Source organism: Pezoporus occidentalis, unplaced genomic scaffold, assembly GCF_034315485.1.
Source record: "Pezoporus occidentalis ecotype Australia unplaced genomic scaffold, CSIRO_AGI_Poc_V1 ctg158, whole genome shotgun sequence".
Lineage (NCBI taxonomy): Eukaryota > Metazoa > Chordata > Aves > Psittaciformes > Psittacidae > Pezoporus > Pezoporus occidentalis.
The window spans coordinates 1,137,488-1,158,338 of NW_026913404.1; the positions used below are offsets into that span (position 1 = coordinate 1,137,488).

The 20,851-nt window shown below is 38.6% G+C and overlaps 1 protein-coding gene across 3 annotated transcripts in view; it reads right to left on the minus strand.

The window, feature by feature from the left end:
• Positions 1-1,086: 1,086 nt before the first annotated feature.
• SHISA9 (shisa family member 9) overlaps positions 1,087-20,851 on the minus strand; it is a 188,154-nt gene continuing 168,389 nt past the window's right edge. For all 3 annotated transcript variants that reach the window (XM_062611864.1, XM_062611866.1, XM_062611863.1), the window contains one exon: positions 1,087-3,762. In XM_062611864.1, the coding sequence (XP_062467848.1) occupies positions 3,392-3,762 (371 nt within the window). In that variant the 3' untranslated portion in view covers positions 1,087-3,391. The remainder of the gene's footprint in view (positions 3,763-20,851) is intronic.

Here is a 20,851-nt window from a genome sequence, read left to right on the forward strand (position 1 = left end):
AGGACATAGATGATACTCTGTTGTTCCAATCTTCACTGAATAAACCATCTCTGATTCAAGAAACACCCCCTTTGAGGGAAGACAATGATCTTACTGGAGTGTGCTGCTAGTGCATCTGGAATTGCTATAGTTCAATATATCAAACATGACCGGACTGAAAGTGGGAAATTGAGCATCACTCAGAATCTAAGCCCAGCTGCACCCAGGTCCTCTAATATTTGAGGACCAGCTGGAAGGCAAGGGGAGGGTCATTTTCTTCCAAATCATCTTGTCTTTTAACACAAAAGCCTCACCCTAGACCGGTCACCCAAGGCTCTGTCCAACCTGGCCTTGAACACTGCCAGGGATGGAGCATTTATCACTTCTTTGGGCGAACTGTGCCAGTGCCTCACCACCCTTACAGTAAAGAACTTCTTCCTTATATCTAACCTGAACTTCCCCTGTTTTAGTTTGAACTCATTACCCATTGTCCTGTTGCTACAGTCCCTGATGAAGAGTCCCTCTCTGGCATCCTTGTAGGCCCCCTTCAGATACTCAAAGGCTGCTATGAGGTCATCATGCAGCTTCTTTTCTCCAGGCTGAATGAAGAGCTCCAACTTTCTTAGCCTAATACAGGAGGTGACATAGAATCATAGAATAGTTAGGTTTGGAAAGGACCTTAAGATCATCAGGTTCCAGCTCCTTTGCCATGGGCAGGGACACCTCACACTAAACCATGACATCCAAGGCTCTGTCCAACCTGGCCTTGAAAACCACCTCACCTTTTTTTCTTTCCTCGAAACTGTAATTAGCTAATGAAGTGACACAAACTGTGTGGGGTGCTTGGAGGCTTCCAGGGCACATGGAGTTTTGCAAGGCTTGCACGCTTTATGGGTATTGTGTAACATTTCAGTAACAGGCATTGCACATGTGTAACATGTAAAGCATGCAGCTGCTTCCCGAAGAAACTCTTGCTCAGAAGACTACCAGAGTCAAGTCATCATTTGTGCTGAGATGAACCCCACTGGCTGCAGTGAGAGGCCTCAGAAGCCCAGTTAATATTCAAAAATTGGCCCAATGATACAAGTTTAGGAATGAGCCAGCAAGTTGGATTCACTTAGAATCAGTTTTATTGCCAGGTAAGAAATTCATATTAATATAGTGAATACATATGTTTACAAATAAACATTCTTAAAAAACAAACAAACATTTTATTGTAGGAAGTATTATTGGTATCATAAACTCTGTAGTTAACAAGTATTAACACGGGTTTACTTACAGAACATACAGTTACTAAAATATTTCCACATAAAATATGCTCAAGTTACACGAAATCTGTGTGAATTAGAGTGCAGCTGTAATGTGTATCTAAAGCATATGGATTAACAGCAACATTCCATAACGGGTCAAATTAAGTCAGCCAGTTGTGAAGGCAATAAAGATTAAAGGAATAAAAGTAAGATAGTGGAGAATCTGGGTTGTGTGCAAAGTATTTGTCCCGTGGGCTTTGTCCACTTTCGATAGTCTCAAAAGGTGTGATGATACAATTTAGCAGCACGCTTATGGAGAGATGCCGGTGCTCTCAGGATGCAAATCAATCTCAGTATAGCTAAAAAACAGTGGTCTCTCCATTTAACCACATTTCAGATTTAGCCCTTGCATCCTTGACTAAGAAGCACTGCCAGTCAGTTGAATACAGTAAGAAATGCCACTTCCAATTCTTACAACAGAACAGTTCTCACTCCTCCCTGCATACTCTTCCAAACTAATCTCCAGAAGAATTCACAGCTAGTGACAATGCAACTGTAGTAAGATAGTTAGTTAGAATTTAGCCAAATGACATTTTTCTGGTGGAAGGGCAGAAATTTAAGTGAAAGACTGAGTTCATTGCCTGTCATCAGGCTGTTGCAGCACCGTCATCCCATCCCAACTCTGTTTATCTCTTTGTGGATGTGACAAAGCCTTTACAGGCCCAGGACTGTGAGTCTGCTACCAGTGCCCAATTCAAGAGTGGCTTTACTCACACAAACAAGGCATTCTGCTCATTAGAACCACAAACAAGACCACGAGTCCAATCATTTGTTTAGTTTAAACCCAGATCTCTGACTTTTGAGACTAGTCTGTTAGCCTCTTCCACCAAATAGTCCACCAAGAGGGAACACCACTATAGAAAGCCAAACAATAGAGACATTATACCATATAACATTTAGTTGAACTACAGAGAACTACCATGGCTAAAGCAAATACAAAACGAGAGACTAGGGGGAAAATGTTTAAATTGGGAAAATTGAGGGGCTAACTAAATGGTCTTGCCTCTGCAACCACTGCATGGAGATATAGTCCAGTTTCCCTTCAGGACACACAGAGCAGGCTGAGCAGGGCAGAACCCTTGTCATCCTTAGCAAAACATGAGGAAATAGCTTAAAGGAACAGGGGGTTCACTTTGAGAAACAAGACTGTCATTGAACAATAGTAATACAGTAAAGGCACCACCCACGCTTAATTTCAGTCTGAAGCAGTTGAAGATAGGCAAAACATATAGGTGAAGAAAAAGTCCTGACAGTCTGCAAGGTGAGAATTGTTACCATCTGCCCGAAACCAGGAGGACTGTGAGGGAATTTTCTGATGCCCTTATTCCCCCAGCAGCTTTCTGTGTCATATGATATGTCTCTTCTTATTTTGGAGGTTCCCAAAAATTTCAAATCAAACAAAGTAAACTCAAAATCTTCTGCTGTTTTTTATCATCCTGCAGAATTCTTTGCCAGCCAGAAAGATTCCATATGCTTTTAATCGTAACAGTCTTCATTAATTCCTTGTGAAAGAGTCTTTGTCCTTTATTGTATTTGTATTTTTTGCGCTTTCTATAGATTGGTATGAAAGTGGATATTACAATAGTAGATGTTAGGGGCTGTACCAAGATGTTTACTCTCGGCTTTTCACAGGTCTAGTGATTATTAATAGGTTTTATACAAAATTGCTCTCTGAAACAATATAGTATATTGTTCTCTCTTTCTTCCTCTGTCTCAAGGCAGGAACATAGTGTAAATATTTAAGCAGACATAAAGTTTCTATAGATTGTGCTACTTCTCATCATGGATTTTAGTTTCAAGTAAAAAAATTTAGTCACAAGGGTTTGTGTTCCATTGTGAAATATAAATGGAGTTTATAATTCAACCTTCAGTGTGTATTGCTGAATGGCATTAACCCACTCTTCGGCCTACAGTTGGTTGGATACCAAGAGTGTCCTGGTGGAATTTCCTTTCTTCTCTCTTCTTTTTTTTTTTTTTTGTACTATTATTTTATATTTTTAAATTTATTTTTTGCCTTTCAGTTGAGTGCTTGTGTTGTGTGTGTATTTGTGTGTATTTTTTAAAGGATTTCATTAAAAAAAATAAAGGAAAGGAAACCAAACTCAAACAGTTACTTCTGTCTTGCTGTTAGTTATGAAGTATGGCTGTGGGCCCAAATAATGCTGGCTTCGGGTTGTCAGTGGGTCGCTTAGCGTTGGGTCTCCCATACCATGCTTCCCCTTGTTTGTGTACGCTTGCCGTCTGAGAGACTGGTCATTGGGATCCCAGGTCTTGTAGTGGGCATTGTAACCTAGTGGGTGTGTGTGTATCTTTGCCATTCTGGATTTCTGCCCATTCTGTTTGGTTAGGCCACTGTCGATCGTGTAAGCTCTGTTTTCATCTAGGCGCACTGGGTGGAGTGGCAGGCTCCCCTTGGCAGCCAGTTCTGCAAGATGCCGGCGTTTGGTGTAGAAGTCATCGTTGACTTTGTCAGCTATTTGGATGTAAAAAGGGTAGAGGACAAAAGAAATCAGTTGGACACAAGAAAGATTTTACAGTTTACAGTATGTCATGCAGTTACATCTGCGGACTAGATACACGCACAGGTCCACCAGCAGGAGCAATTTATGCCACCTCCCACTCCTTATTTTCTCTCTGTATCATATTTTTGGATGCTGTTATGCTAGGCTTTTCATGTATTCAGACTAAATCCTGGTGCCCTTTAACAAAAGACTGTGTTTGCCCTGTATCATTCAAGTTGTGCTGATGTTTACATTATGGGGACAGGTGTGTATGAGAGCACAGCCCTTTAAATGCGAAATGGCATGTGGGTGTTTAACCAAGCCAGTTGTAAGGTCCAGTGGTGTGTGAAAGATGGAATCTGTTCTCCTAAATGGTTGGAGGTTCACTAATGCTTTATGGGGCTGAAAATTCTTTGGGTTGCTGGAGGTGATGTATTGACCCCATGATTTTACAGTCAATGAAAATTCTGAATTCCAGATTCTGACATAATTTTCTGAGGCCAATGTCACTAAGAAATACAGCAATAGCCCTGCCAAAAAATACTGCATTGCAGTTCTCAAATTACAAGTTTGCCCTCTGCGATTTCCTAGACAAGTGTCTTTCAGTGCATTGATTGTTGTATTGCTAGGCTTGCTTAAAAAGCCATGCTCAGGACGCTAAAGGCATTCTACAGCACTCCAGCAACTCGTGTCAGTTTTGAGACTAAGTATCAGGGGTTAAGGCAAGCTTAACTGAATTTTGTTTTTTGAAGATCTTGTCTTTTATGTAAAGAAGGTTTATTTATCCCCTTCAAAACTCTCGATTTTTATGCTGCCAGATATGTAGATCAACTAACAGCGTGGTGTGTTAAACAGCAGTGGTGTGATTTGAATATATGATTGTGTCAGTCTGGATTTGACTTTTGCTGTATCCTGGCTAGATCCATCCATTTTCCTTGAAGCTATGCCATGTAAGGCTTCCCTGCAGAAGTCTCCTACATGTAGCTGTCTGTACAGCTCAGCTCCTCTTATCATGGTGAGTAGGTTTTTAATTCCCTGCACTGTTTTTGCTTATTTTCCCTCTTTTTCTCTCTCCCCAGTATTTCTAGGAGGCTTTTGTTGCACTCTGCAGTTTCCCCTCTCTAGTTCTGAACTGGGTCTTTATGCAGGGCAGTGAAATTCCCATGAGCACCACCTTAACCTTCAAGCTCAGGCTTCGGGTCTGTATCCCCCTTGTCCTGGCCCCTCAGCAGGGAGGAATATTACTAAAAGCAGTTGCTGTCTGTCATCTCATGACATTTGTTTTTGTATAATGACTGTGCAACTGGACTTTACACTTAAATCCTTAGTTTTGTCATTAAAGAGGTGCTTCCTCTTTGATGAGCTGAAATTTCTCATTTGTGCTATAAAATTAGGCTTTGTGTGCTTTCTTCATCTCCATCTGTTGGTTTTCTTTAAGCTATGAGTTCTTGCTTTTCTACAGCGTACAGGTGTCTTCTGTTTTAAACAGATCCCAGAATGGAGACAATGGCTTATACTCATTTCAGTACAGGATGAGCAGTTCCAGTTGCTGCTAGACCTGCAATGTTTTTACAAAGAGAACCTGCCAAGTTCTGCTTTGTTTTTGGGGTGAGTTGTTTAATTTAGAGATCTGTAATCTGAATACTCAAGAGATTGTACCTATTTCTCATTGGAAGAGCATTTTCAAGTTCTAAATGTGGCTGGTCCTTTTAATTTGTTAGTATTCACTGAGTGCCACAAAGCAGCGTTATGCAAGTTGAGTAAAACCAGGGGAGAAAGGCAGCCTGTATTTGTAATTTCTCATTTAATTTCTTGATAGTTGAGAGAAACAGTTTCAGAAAAGGCATTGTGAATACCTACACAAGTATTTATTTGTATAAGTTTTTACATCAAAGGCATTGCAAGTCAGCTGGTTGGGAGAGTGATCTTCTATGTCATGGCTTAGACCTTGTCTATCTAGGAGAAGTCATGCTAACTTACGTGATTTAAATTCAGCGTAGTAAATTATGTCCAGCTCCTAATATAGATACATTTGTCTATTTCACATTTAAATTGGTTTAATTTGCATAGAAAAATTAAAAACTAAGCTAATCTCATGTAATGATAGAATAAAATTCTAAGTTTGTACTTTTAACTTCATCTTAGACAAGCTGCAACAATTTGTCTTACATAACCAAGATCTTTGATGATCAAGTAGAAGGCAAGTAATGACTTCTGTGGTGATGCAGTTATGTAAATGATGACCAAACCTGCAGGTATTTGTATTGCCTGATTTTGTGTGCAATTTTTCTCTTTTGTATGGCCAAGTGAAAAGGCCACAAGCTTGAGCTACTTCCTTAGTTCCTTTTTTTTTTCTCGCTTACACCTTTCCTCCTGCCAGCAGTGGTCCCAGGGCTCTGAATCTTGTCACACATCAGAAATGTTATTCAGATCTCCAAACACATCAAGATTGATGTTCTCACAGACAGTATGTAGTAGTATTGTTCCACATAAACACTCTCACTGTAAACACTAAGCAAGGAAGAAATGAGACTGACAGTGACTGTACCTATGGCACATCTGTGATTTTGCTCTTGGTTATGCAATGTTAGATGTAAAATTTTCAACTGTATTTGTTTCTTATAGAAGATCACGTTCAAGGTCAGGCTGGATAAGCTTTGAGCAACCTGCTGTAGTGGAAGGTGTCCCTGCTGCCTGTGGCAGGATGCTCTTTAAGGTTCCTTCCAACCCAAACTGTTCTATGATTCTATGACCATACAAAAAGTTAAATGATTAATTCTGTAAATATGGTTTCATTAAAGTTACTTAAACTAGGTTAGCCTATAGTCCCTTTCTAGGACCTTCTCAACTGTTGTCTGGAAACTGGGCTTGAAGAGAATTTACAGATCAAAGCCTGGTTTGTTCTCATCACCAAAGTCAAGCAGAAAGCTGTCTGGTTGTTTGAGTTTTGTGTGGCATTGACAGTGTGGGAGAGCTACTGTCGGTGTTCGTCCTGATCAAATTATGGTTTGTAGGACTTTGCGTAAGAATTTCTTATGTATGCCTAGGAGAATCATGCTACCACTGAAAGCCAGCCTCCTTCTCTAATGTTTTAACTTCTTAAAAGCCCAGTTTCCTTTCAGCATACATGCTCAGGCTTACACATAGGCACATGTACCAGAATTGGGTGGGGGAAGTACCATTGTAGCAAATGCGTAGCAAAAATGCTTTGATAAACCCAAATTGTTCAATTTTTCAAAAGGCTTTTTGGCAAGTCTTGAAATGTACTGACTAGATTATAGCTTTTCTCATACCAGTATGCTATGCCCCAGTGTGAGTAACCTGATGATAGTTTCATGCAGAAACAGGGACTTTTCTTCTGATTTTCAAAGCAGAAAAGATTCAGTAGACTAAGATTGAGCATGGTTTTGTAACAGATATTTTATCAAGAAAAGGATGTTTATGGTATCCTCATGCCAGCTACTTTAGAAATCAACTATGAATCTCCGAAAGTTTATTTTTCTTCTTAACTAGCCCCTATAAATAGTTTGTGGACTTCAAACATGTGAAGAGACAGTTTGAAGTTACAGGATGGATTTCTTATGTGACCTTGGGTACATGACTCAACTTCCTTCTGCCTTGGATTCACCAGCTGTAAAATGAGCTGTTAACACATTGGAGGAGGTAGTTAAGTGTTAGGAAGTTTAATTGCTATTTGTAGAGTATACTGACTTTTCAGATGAAAGGTGCTATAGAAGTGCTTTTTGCATTGGCTTCTGTATATAAATCAGAAAAATAGGATTTAAAGATATCACTGTCATGTTTGCAAAGGGAGTAAAGAATTAGAATTGCAAAATTAACAAATGAACAATAGGAAAAGAAGGGCTTTAATTCTGAGTATTCTTCTTTATATTCCCTCCCTCCAGTCTTGGCAGCTAATTATAAAAATGTTCTCAGTTTCAATATTTTTGTAAGGTTTTTACTCCTTTAAGGTAATGCACCCACAAATTTGGTTACTGTTGTAGCTGTTCAGCTGGAAAAAATGTTAAAATATGAATTTTTTCCAACCTGAAGCCTGTGCCTGGGAGCGGGGAGAATTTGGACTTTTCTTCCTGCTGTGCATTAAAAGAATAACTGAAAAAATAGAGAAACGGTGTAAGGATCAAAAGAAGGACATCTCCCTCCCAGCTGAGCCCCTTAACTAGTAAGCTAAAGACATGCTTTCTCTTCCTGTCTTTCTAGACAAAGAAATATTGAATTTTCTTAATTCTGAAGCACAGGTTCATCAGGGTGGGGACCATCCCAGCAGAAGCTGGGGTGTACCTTTCTGGGTAGGGAATATAGATTTGAAATCCCACGCAGTTGGAGCTCATGTATATCCATGAGCTTATCTAAAAGGTGGTATGACTCCACTCCTCACTGTTACCTGAATTCACCAGTGCCTTAAAGGCTGTTTTATTTTGATCTTGAGTTTGCCAGTATCAGTGTCAAATATCTAGGTTCAGACTCTTGCTTTATTCCTTGAATTTTGATTTTGAAAGGAGATAGCTACCAAGCTGCTTGGGATAGAAAGGACATTGGAATTCATAGAAAAACTGCAGTGACTTTAGGTTCATTTAGATGAGGTAGCCAGAAAGGAATTGGCTTTTGATAGTACATTTTGATTGAAGTTTCACCATTCTGCCTACATCTATCACTAGACAAGCCTTGCTCTTGCACTGATTGAGGACTGGCCATGACCAAACTTTGAATTTTCACATATTTTTTCCTAATCCACAGGTATAGAACAAAAGATTGCGAACCAGTGAGTCTCTTCTAGAGTAAGTACCAGGGATGATAATATGTTTTCTTGAAAATCAGTGGCAAAAATCTTTGTGGCTATAATAGTCAGAATTTCTCAGTGCGTGCACTTGAGAATGTTACCTGTGCTGAGAGTTGGCCCTCAAGTTTTGTAATATTGTTCTGGTCCTCGAGTTAAGCAGTCTTCCAAGTGTCTGTGTAACCACTTCTGGCACAAAGACATGTGAATGTGCTTCAGCACTGTGTACTGCTTTCTTTTTTTTTTCTTGTAAAACGCTGCAGTTATAAGCATTTCTGTGTAGAAAGTACAGCTAACTAAGGAGGCCTTAGGTACTTCTGAAGCAGTAGTTTTTACTCTTTTCCTCATTGCTAATCCTCTTATCTCTGTAGGTCCATAAAATGACTGAATTCTTGCACTACTTATAGCTATGGGAAATGTATAGAGCCCTGACAGAAAATATGTCCTACAGCTTTTGTGAAAGGAGGCACCCAGGAGTTGAACTTTTGAAGTGAGAGAGGAGAATCCACAAAGGAGTGAGCCCTTATAAAAGCTCTGAAGACATTAAAAAAAAAAAAAGGGAAAAAAAAAAAAAGAAAAAAAAAAGGAAGAAAAAAGAAAATAAAAGCTTCAGTGAGAGCTTTCATTCACAGACAGAAGGTGCAAAAATACAGAGGGAATCCTATAACCCAGTAGACGTTTCACAGGATTGTTCATTATCTGAACATATTTTAAGAACTGCCTTGTGAAGTCTTGAGCTTTATTCTAGCCACAGAGAGACCGTGTTTCAAATTTAAGGCTAGAGGCGCAGAAAGCAAACGAACGGAATGTACTGGGGGACAGGATAGCAATGAAATTACTACAGTGACACACCAAGTAACAGCTAAATACACTAACTGCCCAATTTGTAGGTGTGTTCTGTGTAACAGTAAAGCTGTCCCTATGTAATATTTACCACTTCATAGCAAGACTTTGCTTCAACAGTCATGACTTTGCTGAGACATGAGTGTAGTTCCCTGAAGCTATGGGAGCCCTGCACTTCTCTCTCCAAGTAATGAAAGTGAAAACTCCAGGGAAGACAAAAAGGTAATGAATCTTGGCTCAAAGACACAATGAGAACTTTGCCCAGGGTGATACTAGGTTGCTGCCTTTGGCAGTGGTGTTGTTGATCCCATCTGAATGTGTGATTGCTTATTCATTTGCTTTTCTAAGCTGGCATCTAAGACGGTATGTTCAAAGGCTTCAGAGATACAAGGCAACTCTATGTGAGGGTTTTTCCAGGAATTCATCTGAAAATCAAAGAAATATAATTTCTAAACTAGCACAAGTTTTTTCTTGGGTGAGGGGGAAAAAGCTAACATGGACCTAAATAGTTGCCTTTCTTTCTTGAAAAATTCTAATACCAGTTTGCCTTTATTTAAGATATTCTAAAAAGGAAGATGCCATCTTATTTCTGTGAATTCTTTCTCATTATTTTTATTCCCTATACTAATAGAAGTAAAGAAAAATACATAATGTATAGAACTACACATAAATTATTTTCATAACTCTGGTGGAACCTACTTTTTATGACTGTGTGTTATTCCTCTCCTGGCCACCTTTATCACTTTATACATTTAACCATTTCTTATAGTGATGTGGAGAGAGACCAGCCATGAAAAGGCACACCATATCAACCTTTTCTTCTGCAGATGTTATTTGGAAGGAGCTTGTCCACCTCCAGAAACAACACTGAATTTGTTTTCCCAGTGAAATAAAATTCTATTTTCGTATCAAAAATGAAGAAACATAAATATGTAGGCCCAAACATTTCTTCTTTTCTATTGATTACTTTCTTGACAGTTTCTGAAAGGCTGAAGAGGCCAAAATATTTCTGGGGTTTGAAATGCATTAGAAATGGTTTAGAATAGGAATGTAATTAGACTTGGTAAGTAGAGACTTCAGTCTCAGCAGTGTTCTCTTTATCCACTACAGGCAGTGAAGGCTGCTGCTTGTCTGGGAACACTGAGACAGAATTTGCCTAACTCTTCAGGCATCAGACATCATGTGTGGTATCTTATGTCCAGGGTTATAGTTCCCAGGACACAGGAGCAGCCACACGTCCTGTGAGCAGAAACGCCCTCTTCTGACAGCATGCCAAATAAGCACAGCACTGCAAACTGGGTTTTCTTTTTCTTTTTAAAAACCTTTATTTACTATGTAAGTTTAGACAGGCTTCTCCTTGGACACGAAAACCAGCTTTTCCTGTTTGCTTTTGTGTACTTGACTGCCTTGATTTACACAGTATTAAATTGCAGTATTTATGAATTCAATTTTACAAAGTGCTGCAGTGATAAGATGATTTGGTTTTGGTCAAAATACTCTAGACACACACACATTGTAGCTAACGTAGAGACCAATGACATGCAGAAGACTTGTATCTAAGGAGTGAAATTAAAGCAGAGCTTTTCTGAACCTCAGAGCTTTGCTGCAATCAATAGGTTCCGTCAGTCTGGAAACAAAAGGTAGCTACATCATGTTAAATTAAGATTCAAGTTGTAAATGTTTTCAGGAGACCTGAAATCTGTTGCATGCAGACAGACAAAGATTGCGCTACTTTGCTATATGCTCACGTGATTGAACATTTTAAATTCAAGCATCAAAATATTAAGCAGCTGGTTCAGTATTGTGCAATGAATGATAAGTTTGAGAAGGAAATAAGATTGCCAGTTCTATTCATGAACCAATGGATGAAATTGTAAAATAAGTCTAAGAGAATTATGCATTCAAATCTCTGACTTCTTTGCAAATGCAGCCGGTGGCTGTCCTGTAAATAACTGTAAGTCTGTTTTTTCATTATTTTCTTCCTAAAGGCCTCATAAGCTCATGTCCTTCCATGGCATCTACAATGGCAAATAAATACAAAAAGTTCTACTGTGAAATATTTATTTAGTTTTATCTCATTTAGGCATATTTATCAGTTTGAGTTTTACTGGAAACCTTATATATGGTAAGAAAACTTGCCTTTTGAAATAGAAACTGTCTAAGGAGTCATGCTGTCATGCTTAATTTCTGAATAAAGCATATCTGCAGCATAAACTGATTATAGAAAATGAGGGTTTGGCTTGCTTTCTAAAAATACTGTCCGAAGCCAAAGAGGTTACACTTAGGAGATTTACTTAAAAGGCTTCTTCTGCTTCTTCCTTCAGTGAGCTTGCTTGCTCACTTATGGTTTTTAATGCTTCTCAAGAAGACAAATCAGATTGTGTTAAAAGTTTGCAGCAATGCTTTCATACCTCAACAATACTATGAAATTGTTTGCAACCTTTTTGGGTGGTGAGGACCTTCAGCTTGTTTAAAGCATCTGAAAATGTATGTTTGTTTTTCCTGAAGGTGTCAAAATGGAGACTGAAAAAGCTGTTACATTCCTGCCCACATTTATGTGTAATAACTGTTCTTAGCATGAACTTAATTTAATTTTTTTCACACATTGCTGTTGTCACAGCATTCCGTGTGCTAATTTTTATTTTAAGTTTTTATACTTCTTAAATATTTTTGTTTCTCTTAGTGTACTGCTGGTTATAACTCTTAAACATGTGTTTGAATCAGCTACAAATGCTTCTAGTTGTGAGGTAGAAAGGTGTGTGAGAACACAGAAAAGTGAGTTCAGGGCTCTGAATACATAATTTAGATGTGGGTTTAGTGCTGGAATAAACTTGCATTTTTCTGTCTCTCAACCGGCATCATACCAGATTTGCACTATTACTTCCGAATACAGAATGAGGCCTAAAGGCTTTTCAAATTGTGTTGGTTAAATGAAAATAGCCTCAGTGATGTAATAACTATTTTTTTGTAGGACCTGGTTTTATTTGATCTGCTTCTTTACTGCTATAATTTTAACAAATTTTTAGCAATAGTTCCATATTGAAGTTGATTTTTTTAAAATTAGCTCTGGCCTGAGGTTTTTTTTTTTCTATTAGAAGGTTACCTTTTTCTATTCTTTTTGCCAGAAGGAATCCTTTTTAAGAGAGAGTTATTAAGGAATTAATTCCATAGCTGTACTTGCACACAGTTGTTTTTTTCTTCCCCTTCCCTTCCCCTCCCTTCCCTTCCCGTCTCCTCTTAGACTATGTGACGTTTGTATTATTAAAGTCTTCTGCCTAACTGTCAGAGTTTTCCGAACCAGAGATAAGTGTCAGACTGCAAAGAAATAGTGTTCCCTGGCAAGTGCCTAACTTGCGTTGTCAGAATAGAATCAGTTTCATAAGGTTTTCTTACAGATTGGGCAAACCCAAAGGCCAAGCAGAACTAATGCCTGTTCTCAACAGAACCCTCTGAGTAGCCTTCACATAAAACTGAAGCTTTTGTGACTGGCAGACAGTCAACAGGAATCAGTAATGAAGCTGACTTTAATGAATATTTAATACTGCACACACAGACTTGAGCTGTGCTCAGCTCCTACCTCTACCCTTCTCCCCAAGCACTGCAATCCTAAACCTAACTTGGGAAGTGAGAACCAGCCCTGTGGAGCTGCACACTTTCCTCCTTCCTGGGGCAGGTTGCTTGCAAGGGAAGATGAACTTTCCTCAGGAGCACCTTCCACAGCCCAGAAAGCTTTGCAAACTTTCCCAGTATGAAAATTACCTGTTGTACTTGGTATTACCACTAGGATGGGACAGACTGGCATTTTCTTTGTGTTTTTTTGATGCTGTAGTATCATAACTGCTAGATATCAAATTCTCCCTCCCTACTCCCGTTTCATTTTCTTGCACGTTCAAAGGGGAAAGACTTTAGGGGAAGTTAGCTGTGGGCATTACAAATCATGTTACTGCTCTTCCTCCATGCCTCAACACCTTTGTTATTATAGTATGCACGTGTAGGTATAAAACAATGATCTTTATGGCTTATATCTCTGTAATTTCTCTCTTAAACACATTTACTGTCTTTAGAACATCCTTTGCAGAACCAAAATAGCAGGCAGATAGCTGCTACTATTTATACTATATTGTTAATAAGGGATTCATTCCTATCAGTTGTCTTGCTAGTCTTCATTGATATTCATGGGTGATTCTAAAGAACATCACACTACTGCTGGTGACATATCCATGTACAAAGCTGAAGAATATGGAAGCTTCTGAGGTTTTTAATTTGGTTAGAACCAAAAATCTGTATTATTTCTTAAGTAAACTTGCCTTGCAACAAAGTAATCCGTGTAACTGCTTTAAATTACCGAACCTTAATGTTCGTGTCACAAACATTGTAAATGCAACAGACTTGATGGAATAGTTCACAGCTCTGTTGTCTGCATTGAGGCAGATTCTGATCTACTTGGAGAAATAATACTTGCATACAAAAATATGCCCAGTGTGATTCAGTAGTACTATGGGAAATAAAGTAGGAGTATAGGATTTAAAGTCTGTTTCTCACTGAGTATGCTTCCCAAACTCCAGACTCCTAAATTTATTCCTTAATTAAGTTTTGAATGTAGTGGGATTTCAGAATTATACTGTCTGACTTCATTCCGTTATTCTTTGGTCAGTTCTTGGGAAAATTTAAATCAAAGCTCTTCCTTAAAAAGCTACTTCTCATTTTTACCTTTGGAGTTTTAAAAACTGAAACTCTTGTCTCAGTCATTGTAAGCTGATTTATGTTTGAGTATTGTCAGCATGAAAGATTGCTCAATAAATACAAGTTGTCCATGAGAGCCTTTAGTTAGAGAAACTTATAATTTAATTAAAGAAAATTCTCTCCAAGACTTTTTCCCCAGAATTCATTCAAAGTTGAAACTTTGAAATCATTTATAACTTCACTTCCATGCGCTGAGTTTAGAACACTCATTTGGCTCTTCTAAGAACCACTTGCAGTGTATCATAGGTTGAGCACCTGTATGAAACTCTTCTTGCAAAATATTGCCATAAATGCCCTGCACAGCTAATAGTCCAGGAGGAAAAAATGAGGGGAGCATGTTCAGAACCACCTGTGTGGTTGATAGGTGGGCTCCACAGTTGGCAATGTAAAAGTCATGCTCATGTTAAATCTTGACTTTAGCTAGGATCCTACTCTGGTGCTATTTAACTGCAAGTTTTCACAATTCTTTATATATGCTTATGATTAACTTCTACTCTTAAGTAATGATAAAAAAAAAAGTGCATTGCAGAATGAAAAGTTTATATGTAGATAGGTGTTTATAGTGCAAAATAAAACACTGACAAGTGGGGCTTGCTCGTGAGTCCTTCTTGGCTTTTCTCCTGGTCTGAAGAAAAGGGTGTTTAAAAATGTTTGCAAGTGAAAATGTTTAATCTTATTAGACTTTGTCTTTGCAGGAGCTGCACTTTGTTTTTCATTGGTTCACTTTCATTTAGTGGCATTGCCTAACAGTAAAGTTTCACTCAAGTCTTCACATCACTTAATGTGTAAAAAAATCTCATGCATAATTCATTAATATTTCATAGAAATAGGTTTGAATAACCCGTGCTTGATTTAGATTTACTATTTTCCTTCCTGTGGCCATCAATGATCTCAGTAAATGGAAATAAAGCTGGTTATGGAAGCTTGTGACCTCTGAAGACTGAAGTCTTCAAAGAAAAAAGTCAGTCAAAAGACAGCACAAAGCCCCTAAAGGAGCAGCATTCTCTAGCAGCCAGCTGGACTCACATTGCTGCTGTTGTACATCTGCCTGTTGTGTGTTATATAAGGGAGAAAATTATGTCTTTGTTTCATTTTGATTCATTATAATAAGGATTTTTAAAATCAACTGGTTTCCAGAGAACCAACCTAATTTTTACTGGAAGGATTTGAGCACTCTGTGGTGTATAGCTGATGGATTGTGAAGTGACATTCATAATCTGAACTTCACTGGTGAGGGTTTCATTTTCACATGAAATGCTGGTAGCAAGATAAAATGGCTGTTTCTCCATTGTAGGAGATCTACTGTAGAGAACATGGGTGGAAAGAATATCAATTTCAAGAACAAGACTTAAGGATGCACAGATTTAAATCTGTTATTTTGGCATGAAAAATAGGTTAAGAATTTAATACTTCCTTATAAATAGTCTTCATCATAAGACCATTTAGTGGACAAAATTCAGAAAAAACCAAATTCCTTAGGTGTGATTCCAACCCAGAAACTGAAAAAACCTGAGAATAAGCTTCAACTAAATGCACCTAAAGGTGAGATTCCCTTTCTTTCACAAGTTCAATGTGCTGCTAAAGCTTTAAAAATGAGACACGTAGATGGAAATCTTTGAGAGCATCTTGTTCGGGTGTTAAAACTGCTTCTTGTAAAAGAAGGACTATTTGCAGTTTCCTCCCAGCAGCCTAGATATTGTTTTTGCTAAGACCCATGTATCCCAAAAGCATTACCCTCTCCCAGCTCCATATATTTGCAAAAGGATGGTATGGGCAAAAGCTGCTTGGATGTCTGGTTGCTTACAGCAGAATTCCCAAGCCTTAGAAAGAATATCACCTGAATTATTGAATTAATTTAATTTGATTTTAAAACTATTTGATTTTATATTAAAAAGTCTTTTCTTTTGAAAGGCTGTAAGAGAATGTCAGCGATGCAGACAATCTTGCTCAAGATAGTAAGCCTTTCAACAAAACAATATATTCATAATTAAAATATGGTTACCACACTAGAAGAAAAAATGAGTGTGATGGATGATAAAATAGGAAAATATTTTGATCAAGTCTCTCCAAGCACTTTTTATTTACCTATGGCAGAGTGCCTGCTGGTATCAGAAGCCAGTATGGTAAATAACAGAGAAAGCAATTAAATGATTTAGGGGAAGCAAGAAAAGCTCTTGGAAGCCAGCATGCACTGGGCAGAATGTGAAGTAGGGATGGGGGGGGATCTCAGCAGAGAGGAGGGTAGAACCAGTGGCACTGGCGTTGCATCTGGCTGGGCAATGGAAAGGCTGGGGAAACAGAGCCAGCAGTGGGGTGGTGAGATGGGGCTGGTTCCTTCTTGGCTTTTATCCTGTGCCTGAAGGAGAAGCAAGGATTAAAGTATGAAAGACTTCCTTAACAAATGAATGCTCAGAATCTGGCCTAAGTAATTACAATGTTTAAAAGATACCAAGCTTTCATGTTATACTTCCTTGAGGTCCGTAGTTCCATTGTTGAATCGGGCAGATTGCCCAGACTAGCATTACCCATGTCATGGAACATACCTCTAGACATATGAAATCATTAATTGAATCACCCTCTGGATATGACAAATGATGCATTAATCTGTACTTCCCTGTTTGCATGGTGTTAAATAGAGGGAGCTACTCCCATGTCCCAGATTTTTTTAATCCATTTTTTGTGCAACTGCTTATGGAAGTAGTAGCTGAAAATTTCTTTACTGTTTGAAATGAAAGCACAATTCCTTTTTAAGCCTTATAAAGAAACGTGGATATTTACCTGTCACTGTAACAGTGGGGTTGGTATAGGGAAGTAAAGTACCACAATCATAGTATGTCCAGTAATCCTGTAGTTTTTCTTCCAACAGTGGACTATTTCAACCCCTGTGAATGGAAGGGCAGGCCTTTTTCCCTGTTGGGTGTTTCCATTTTTCTAACTACAGTATTTCTTTCCAGCTCAGAGCGCAATAGGGAACAGTACAGATCTCCTCTTCTGGTGAGATAGGTATCAGATTCTTACAGGGCAGTTGTGAAGTCACTTCTATTCTCATGAGACCGATCTTGAATCAGCATAGAGTTGCACTTATTTCTATGAAAATGAAGATCTGAAGCTTAAGAGAAGGCACTACCAAATTTCACATCAGACAGGAGGATGATTCAAAGTGTTAATGTTATGGTGATCTTCCCCTTTGTATCCTTCTGTGTATGTAGATGTGAAGGACAAATCAGACAGTTTTCTCACATGCTTCACCTTTGGAGGGAGATGTTGCCATGTGGCACTTGCAGCCACAATATTTTCCACATAAAAACAGTGACCTAAAGAGGAGATATTTATTCTTTGAATGTCAGATTTGCAGAATCTTTGGAGTTCTGCAGCTGCAAGCAGAGCTGGAGCACTGTCTATTTCCTTTGGGATCAAAGAACTGTGAAGCTTCAAGTAATGCTAGGAGCTGTAGTCTCACCTATGTGATGGTGAGTCTGCTGCCAATTATATCCTCCTTCTAGGTTCACTATATCCAATCAATTAGATTTGATTTTATCCCACAGGAGACTACCAGTATTACTGACGGCTTTCTGGGTCTTAGTTTCAGTAAACTGAGTTACCTCTTCATAAGTCCTGCCCAGTCAGTTCCCTAAGGGTCTGTGTATGGAGGGAGAGAGGAAGAAGAAAATTTATGAAAGAAATATAAAACATAATTGTGTTAAACTGTAGATACAGTTGTATTCTCAGTATGCACATATATGTCTTGTGCACATCTCTGGCAGCTTTAGAAAGTTGGGTTTGGGGTATTTTATTAATTTTTCTAAAAGGCCCAAAAGAACGTTGGTCGCTTTGCACTCCTTGAAACTTAGGAAAGAAAATGAGCTGTTGCTGAGCCAGGCTTGAAGAACAATTGCCCTGAATAAATACAGCTAATACTGCAGGATAGTGAGGCACATTTGAGCTCTAGGAAACTCTTACTAAGCAACAAGATGGACTTCAGTTTTTACAGCTTAGCAGAGTGCAGCTTGAAGTGGAATTGTTCATGCTTTCTGAATGTGTCTGAATGATGTGTACAAAAATTTGTGATGAGCTACCTTTGTATGTCCTGGGACTTGAATTTCATGAAGGTGTTCACATATAAGATCCTCATCCCCTTGTAGCTTTAGGCATGTCAGGATTGCTTAAGTGAGCAATAACCATTTGAGCATGCAGTAAAAACACGGTTGATGAACTGGAAATAAGAATAATTTATGCAGAAAAACCTCTTTTTGCACTTTTCACATAAATAATCAAATACTGCAAAAGCACATTCTTTGGTGGGAAAAATTTGGCACTGTTAAAAAAGATTTTCTGGCTAAAAAAATGGATGAACAAAGTGCACTTATCAGTCAGATAGGCTAGAGATACTGGCAGATGGATTGACTGCTTATCTGTTCTTTCGAGAAGTATGTGTTTCTCTGACTCATTTCCAAGGGGTCCTCTACCTTCTGCTGATTATTCCCTGGTGGTGTATGTGTTAAGATATGTGTAAGCAAAGTGAAATTCTGGTGTAGTGAGGAAAACACTAAGTAAATCTCACCTCACTATTACCTTGTTTGTACTCCAAGAACTCATGAGAGAATATAAGATAGGCACAGAATGTCCTCAAATCATTCAGACATGTAAATGCCAGCAGACAGTAACAGGAAAAGGTGAATTTGGTCAGTAGCCGCTGGTCAGTGCTTAAGGAATTCTGAAGGCTGCAACAAGTAAAGAAATTCCTAACAAGTAATGAGGAAAATATCCTCTTCCACTGAGTAAGGGTTTTGCTGTGCAGTTTGAACTGGTTCACATAAAAATATTTTGTTTTTTAAATAAAATAAAGCCACATTGGCCTTTTTAACTTTGTTCTCCCCTGTTGTGCTGAATCAGACACTCTCAATGCACACGCTGCATTGCATACATGCATGAACAGGCCTACTTCAAATTGCACTCTGCTCGGCTTTATGATTTGGAGTCTAGGGTGTAGCTTTAAAATAGCTTCCTAGGGGTCAACTTGGCCTCAGTACCAAGGTATTGGTCATTCCCTTTCAGTATAAATGCAAATTAATACACTTGCTTCAATGCAAATTAGTAGCAATGGCATTGTGTCTCTTGGTTTCACAAGTGCTTGAGTCCTAGGTGCTGAATTTAATACAGATCCTGAACATGATCAAGATCACCGGGACTCGCTTCATTTCTATGAACTGAATTTTCACAGCATCCAGTCACTGAGGGATGAGTAGCTCACTTCTAAAATTAGAGAAACAAATTTTTAGGACATCTGTAATCCAGAAGAAAGCAGCTGTGTGGAAGTTAATTTAATACTGCCTCTGGTAAAGCATCCCTTTTTCAGTTATCTAAACTTCTTGCCACTCATGGACACATTATAATGAGTGATATTAATGTACTATAGCTACAGATGCTACAAAGCAACAGGAATGCTTCCTCCTCCACTCTCTCCTTCCCCTTAAAGAAGAGAATTAAGTGGACTACACCCAACCAATGGGATCATGCAGTGTAAGAGGCACTTAAATGCATATGAGTTGTCTCAAACACATGGAGGAATATAGAACACATCTTTTATTACATTTCTGTTGTGACAAATGAATCCATCCTCAAACCACTATCAATGAATGCAAAGGAAAATGGACTACACTCATTCATTAACCTGCTATGGGGATGAGTAAATGCAGCTCAAACTTAGCATCTGAAAAATGCAATTGCCCTGTGACATGAACACCAGGTCAGGGTGAACTCAGTCTATGTCTGTTTGTTCAAAAGATGTTGTCAGGTTAAAACTGTATTGGTATGCCTGATGTAGGCTGGTTGCTATTTTCTCTCACAAGTCTCATAAAGCCAATCTGAACTTTGCAATATATGGCCTGGGTAGCTTGATGTCGGCGTGGTCACAAACCCAAACCTGGCTGGCATTATGGGAAAACCTCTTTGTGATCTTGTGATGTACTCAAGAAGCATCCCTTAGGAGAAATCATGGCCTTCAGAGTCTGAAAGCGGTTATAAACTGAGCATATTTAACTCTTACTCCAGTCAGAAGTGGTGAGTGTATCACAGCTTCAAAATCTCTGCTGTTTTCTGCTGAAAGCTCTGGGAGGGGGTAGGGGAAGCAGGAGAGAGCAGAAAGGAAGGTTTGGGGGAAAGTATGGGAAGATGGTACAATCTTCCTGGAAGAAAATGTCCCTGCAAGTTATGTTTAATTTAGTTTTAAGATTCCAAGAGGCTTTACGCAACTTCTGGAGTTGAAGTGCACAGTCTTTCAAGGTTGATTTAACTGCATGGTTATAATCTAGCTGCTTAAAAAACTTGTACTCAGACACCCAAGAAATATCTACATTCTAATTTAATAATTAAAAAACCTAAGTACATTCAGTAGTTCTTGGGCAGATGAGAGAAGGTTCTTTTAAGTGTTTCATCTCTCATTTTATTATGCTTAAGTACCTTTTAGCTTTGATGACTGGCTTGACCTAAATTGACATCTGAAAAAGAAGGCTGATATCAGTGCATAAATCTGTGACAATCACCACATCATTACACAGTATCACCTTTTGAAGAACGAATTATAAAGCTACTCTGTCTGAACTCAGAATTCAGCAGAATTAACCCTTGTCTTTTACAAACGGATTTAAAAATGCTACTTGCAACAATCAAAACCAGCA